The sequence below is a fragment of the Belonocnema kinseyi genome, chromosome 6 (genome assembly GCF_010883055.1).
Source record: "Belonocnema kinseyi isolate 2016_QV_RU_SX_M_011 chromosome 6, B_treatae_v1, whole genome shotgun sequence".
NCBI lineage: Eukaryota > Metazoa > Arthropoda > Insecta > Hymenoptera > Cynipidae > Belonocnema > Belonocnema kinseyi.
Window position 1 is genome coordinate 56,850,194 of NC_046662.1, and position 6,685 is coordinate 56,856,878.

At 24.4% G+C, this 6,685-nt stretch overlaps 1 protein-coding gene across 1 annotated transcript in view; it reads right to left on the bottom strand.

Annotated features, from left to right (window-relative positions):
- Positions 1-6,685, bottom strand: part of LOC117175407 (trichohyalin-like) — a 19,109-nt gene that overhangs the window by 4,870 nt on the left and 7,554 nt on the right. The window contains exons 7-8 of the mRNA XM_033365117.1: positions 5,100-5,428; positions 745-906 (exon numbers count right to left, since the gene is read on the bottom strand). Of these exons, the coding sequence (XP_033221008.1) occupies positions 745-906; positions 5,100-5,428 (491 nt within the window). The remainder of the gene's footprint in view (positions 1-744; positions 907-5,099; positions 5,429-6,685) is intronic.

A 6,685-nucleotide genomic window follows, 5' to 3' on the forward strand; every position in this document is an offset into this window, starting at 1 on the left:
CTCGGGATACTTATAAGATACTACCATGATTTTTTCAGATTTTTTGGTCCAAAAATAAATTAGGCCAAAAACCGGCCTTACCGACCCTCCCCCTTTGTTTCCTTTCTTGTCTGACAAATCTCTCCTTGTTAGATATTCATCTCTTTATTTAAAAATTGTACTAATTTTTTAAATTTCTTCTTTTTTTGCTGTTGAAAATTAAACAATTACTTAAAAATTTTATCAATTTGGTAGAAAATTCAAATATTTGTTTGAAAATTTATATTTAAGGGTTAGAAATTTAATTGATTTCTAGAAAACTATTTTTTGTTTAAATTAAACAATTTTATTAATTCGGGTTGTAAATTATACTATTTTGAAGAAAATCAGTCTTCGTGGCTTAAAAGTTAAGAAATTAGTATCAAAATTCAACGGTTTTGTTCAAGAGTAGTCAGTTTGGATAAATTAAATTGTTTTTAATTTCAAACTGAAATCTTTTTTGTTAAAATATTTATTATTATACTTGTCATTCAGAATTCATTAAATTTTTTAAACAATATTTTTACTTTAAATGTTAGGAATGTAAAGCTTTTCAAATTGAATTTAATATTGGTACCTACATTTATTTTTATTTAAAGAATTTATTTCTTTATTTTGTGGAAAATCTCTTTTTTCCTCAATTTTTAGAAATTTTGACTTTGAAAATGTGAATTAGGTAAAAAATTGAAGAAACTGTGATCCCTGAAAAATAAATTTGTTATTTACCTCAACAACTTTAATGATTGGAAAAAGGGGTCTGACGCCTTCGGATTCTTTGATAACTTCTTCTCCATATCGAAGAACTTTCTCATTCGTTTTTTCAATAATTTTATTCACATCATCAACATCCAATAATGCCAATCGTTTTTGCTCAGCCTCTCGCAATGCCTGCAAAAACAAAAGTACAGGTAGTATTTTTCCTAAATTCGAAAGGTAATTTAAAACTAAAATCTACAAAAGTAAAAAAAAAAGGTAGATTCCTATTTTTACCGATGATCGATTATTTCGATTTATGTATTCAGTGTTTCTACTCAAATCCTGGAAAAAATTGCTGACAATTCCCAGTTTTTTCCAGATATAATTTTTCATAGTATTTTATCTTCTTATACTTAAAATTCAATGCATATTTAGGCAAAACTAATTAATAAATTAATCGATTAATTTAGGCAAATTTGATCGATTATCGATTATTATTTCGATTTATGTTTTCAGTGTTTCTATTCAAATAATGGAGAAAAATTTCCTGACAATGCCCGTTCTTTTTGTTTTTTTTAGGTATAATTTTTCATAGTACTTTATCTTCTTATACTTAAAATTCAATGCATATTTAGAAAAAATAAATCTGGGTACTAAATAGATAAATTTCGACCAAAAAGGATCAATTTTCAGATTAATTAAATTGTAAACTAAAAAGATCCGTTTTCAACCTAAAATGAAAGTGTTAAATTGTCAGTTACAAATTTTGTTCAATTAAAATAATCAATTTTCAACTACAAGAGATGAAACTTTAACCAAAAAGACGAATTTTCAAACAAGAAGATAAATTTTTTACCAAAGATACAATTTTTGAACAAAATAGAGAATTTTAACAGAAATAATTTAATTTTGAACGACAAAAAATAAATTTTAATTAGAAATCGACTTGTTAAATTTTCAGGTAAGGAAATTAAATTTTAAAAACAAAACAAAAAATAATTTTCGTGTTTAATAAAATAATTTAAAGAATATTATTTTAATTTGGACTGGTAAATGAATGCAATTTCTCCGTTTGTTGCTAATACCAGTGGTAGCGTATTTATTTGAAAATCTTATTGAAATGACGCTTTCGGTACAGATCTGTACCCTTATTAAATCGTAGTTGTATTTCTTAAGAAAAGTTTGTTGGAGCTAGAAAAACACGATATTTTACAAATATCATTGTCCACTATAGTTTTATAAAGGCCATGCCATGATGTAGTGAAGAAATCTAACCTTCAAAGAGACAATATATTTACCTGGTTTTTGAAACTGAAGATAGTTGGAAGTATTTTATAAATAACAGTTTTAATTATAAATACATATTAAAATAATAATTTTGAAAAGAGTTTTTTTTGTATATATAAATTGGAGTAACTCTATAACCACTAAAAGACGCTGAAAGTTTTTTTGAAATTTATGACATTTCAGTAGATTATGTTTGTTTTTGTGTTAAAAATAATTGTAGATTATTATAAGAAAGTATTGTTTATAATCTCAGGAGTAAATCCTGGATTATTTTAAGTTGTTTAGTTTCATTTTAAGAAAGTAATAACAGACAGGCAAGTGACACTTATGGGTTACAGTATTTTGAGGTTATGTAATAAGTCATGTGATAAGTCATGTGATACTATTTGACCGGGAAAAAGGACAATTTTTTAATTTTAATTTGAGAAATAATATTGTGATATATAATACTCAAGTTTTGGATGTCATTTCTGTAATGTATGGCGTTTATTTCGTCCTTAATATAAATAATTTCAAGAGTTAATCTTTTTTTCTTCATTTGTTTCAATATTAAAATTTTAATGTCTTTAATGTTGAAGTTAAAAGTATTTTCAACAGAAAAAGCAATTCGTATATTACTTTTTTTAGTGAAAATTCTGAAAAGAATCTCATCAAAACCATTAATAAATGGCATTACTATAATTTTCTTTTGATCAATAGTTTGTTCATTTGTATTTATTCTTTTTGTAATAGTTTTGTAATTTTCAGTTGTCTTTAGTTTTAACAGATCTATGTGGTAACCATTTTTAATAAGATATTTTTAACAATTCATAAATTTTCATTGTGAAATCTACTATCTGAAAATTTTATCGCTCCGTCGACCAAACCAAAGATGACACCAATTTTAGTACACATTGGATAATGCGAAGCAAAGTTAAGCAAATGTCCAACAAAACAGTTCAATTTTTAAACAAAGTGATGAATTTTCAATGGAATTTACAAATATTTAACTGGAATAGTTGAATTTGGAACTAGAACATAAATTCTCAATTTAAAAAATGTAATAGTTAAATTTTCAGATAAGAAACTATTAATTTTCAAGAAAAAAACAGCATATTCTTTACCAAATAGTTCAATTTTTAAACAAACTAGTGAATTTTCAACCAAAATCAGAAATCTTTAACTGAAATAGTTGAATTTTCAACTGAAAGGATGAATTTTCAAACAAGAAGATTAATTTTTACCAATAAGTAAAAAAAATTCTTAACCAAAAAAAAAAAATTTCAAACATATTTGAATTTTTTTAATAAAGAGATTACTTTTTAACTGGAATAGTTGAATCTTAAACCAAAAACATGAATTTTCAAATAAAAAGATAATTTTTTCAACCAAAAATCAAATAATTAAATATTTAGCTAGAAAACGAATGCTCAACCGAAGGGATGAATTTTTATTTAAATTGATGAATCTTTAACCAGAAAAAATTAATTTCGAACAAATTAATTTACCTTTCAACCAAATAATTTTATTTTTAACATAAAAGATGATTTTTTATCCAAAAATTGACATTCAAAATTTCAGTTGAAGGAATTAATTTTCAAATACACTGATGTATTTTCCACCAGAAAGATTAATATTCTACAAAAAAGATCAAGTTTTTACAAACTTTATAAATGTTCAAACAACTGATTTAATTCATAAATAAAAAATGTCAATTTTCAACCAAAAGTAGAATTTTTAAATTTTCTTTGAAAAATCGAATTCGAAAAAAAAATGTATTTCAAGCAGAATAGTTTAATTTTCTACTGACATAGTTGAATTTGTAGTTAAAAAATTTGATTTTCAACAAATGAAATACATTTTAAACCAGAGATTGATTTTGAATTAAAATTATTAAACTTTAACTTTTATCCAAGTAATTTTATTTCAAACCTGAACGATGAATTTTCAACTAAAATGAAAAATATTTATCATCAAACAAACAGTTTAATTTCTGAATAAAAAGTATCAATTTTCAACCAAATAGTTGAATATTTCTTGAAAAAAGATACTTTTCCAACAAAAATAGAATAGTGACATTTTTTTAACAAAAATCTAATTCTTAACCAAAAAAATGTATTTTAGGAAATATAGTTCAATTTTGTACTGCAATCATTGAATTTTCAGTCAAAAAAATTTATTTTCAACAAAGTAGATACACTTTCTACCAGGGATGAATTTTCAATTAAAATGATAAAGCAAAAAATTATTTTTAACAAAAGAGTCTAACTCTAACCAAATAGTTGAATTTGTAACAAACAATGTTGTAGCCATTTTTCTATTATAATTTAGCAATATTTCTTTTTTGAAATATTACTTCTACTCTAAAAACTACTTGAAGTACTTTCTTTATCTAAAATTTGAAATAGGGAGCATTCAAATTGTGACAAATTCTGACTTGACACAGGATTTTTTTTAAATTCCTTTCTTCTAAATTCGAATTATAAATCGTAAAAAATTTGTTCACGAAAAATCCCTAGTCTAAAATAAAAACTTGAATTATTTTCTGAAATTTCCTGTTCGAAGTCTGGATAAATTAGGAGTAAATGAATAAAACATGATGATTTCATTTTTTGTTTTAGAAAATTATTGTCTTTATATGCTTGAAATGTCATCAATTCAATTATCAAACCTGTCAGTGAAAAAAATTTCACAGAGCAAAAAATTGCAAAATGTTTTTCTTGTAATCCAAAATAAAAAAAAATTAATGTAACTTGAAAATTGGAATTTTTCTGCAATCAGAAGTAAATTCCCGTTTTTTAAATTAAATTTCCGGTTGTTTTTTTTCACGGTCATTTCCCGGTCTTTCCCGGTCAAGTCGCCACCCTGTAAATTTCTGAATTTAGTTTAAAAGGTTATCGATAAATTAAAATTTCAAAAATGAGTTAAAAATGTATAAAATAAAAATTATTTGAATATTTACATACTTTCAGAATCTAATTTCAACAAGAATTTAAGTCGCCAGAAACTTTAAGCAAATAAAAAGTTATTCTAAAATTGGGTAAATTATACAAATTAATAAAAAAGGTGGCTGCGCGTATAACAGTCTAGGAAACAAAGTAAGATAAATAATTCCTTACAATTTGTCTCCGGAGACTTTCAGCGATTTTTTGTTTCCTCAATCTTTCCAGTTCAAAATCCTTTGCAGCGATTTCTTTGTTGAATTCGTCTCTCTTCAATCTTTGCAGCATTTCCCAGCTTTTGAGGTCTTCCTCGTCTTTTTTCTGCTTTTCCTGCAAGATAGCGAGTTCCTGTCTGTATTTTTCCATTTCTGAACGCAGTTTTTCCTCGTATCGTTTTCGACTTTCTCTCTTTTCTTGTTCGGCAGCTTCCTTTTCCTCTAATGCTTTTTTAATCCTCAACTCTTCCTCCCCTGAACGCGATTTTACAACTGCTGCACATTTTTTTGCTGAAAGAATTTTTTAGTATTATTTTATAATTTCGGGATTTAGAAGATGGCCGCAAGAATTAATTTCCAAAATTCCCATTCATTTTTCGTGATTTTTCTGGGGCCCATTTTTCATTTTCCTTTATCATTAATATTCAAAGACTAGCATTTTAATATTGTAATATTTTTAAAATATACAAAAAACAAAAGAATTTCAAAATAAAAAAGACGAATTTTCTCTACAAAAAATGAATTTTCAAAAACAAATATGACTTTTCAGCAAAAAATTAATTTTCCACGAAACTGATTCATTTTTACCCAACAAACGCGAAATTTCAAACCAAAAATTTTCTTGCTATACAAGCAGAATCTTCAACAAAAAAGTTAAATCTTAAAAAAATAGAAAACTTACATATTCAGTTAAAAAATTAATTTTAAACAAAAAAAAGGCTTTTCCACTAATCAGTTAAGTTGGTAGCAAAAAAAATTATTTAAGCAAAGGAGAATAATTTTTAACCAAAAACATGCATTTTCATACAAAAATTATATTTTTACCAACACACATAAATTTTTAAATAAAAAAGATTAATTTTCAAAAAAATAGTTGAATGTTTTGTTAAAAAAATTCAGTTGACTTTTAACGATAAAAATCTTAATTTTTAGATAAGAAGTAAGTTTCTACGAAAAAAATTGAATGTTCAATCTAAAAAGAAAAATTTTTTAACCAAAAAGGAAAAATTTTTTACAAAATAGTTGAATTCTCTACCAAATAGTTGACTTTTCATCTAAGAAACATGAAATTTGTACTAAAACAAATGAATTTTTAACGAAAGAGGATAATTATATTTTTTAAAGTTAAACTTTCATCCAAAAAAGGTTTTAGTTCACTTTTCAACACGAAAATATAAATGTGAAACAAAAAGTAAATTTCCTACATAATAGTTAAATTTTCAAAAAAACAGAATGTTCCAACAAAAAGTATGACTTTTTAACTAAATAGTTTAATTTTTTAACCAAACAGTTGCATTTTTATCGAAGAAAGATAAAATTTCGCTTAAAACAGATGATTTTTTAATTAAAAAGAAATTTTTTTTTTAAAGTTGAATTTTCATCCAGGGTCAGATTTCAGTTCTCTTCTTAACATCAAAATAATAAATTTAAATAAAAATTACATTTTCTACGAAATAGTCAAATTTTCAACAACAAAATAGCATTTTCAGACAAATAGTGGCATTTTCATAAAATAAAGATGTAATTTCTGCTAAGGCAGGTGAATTT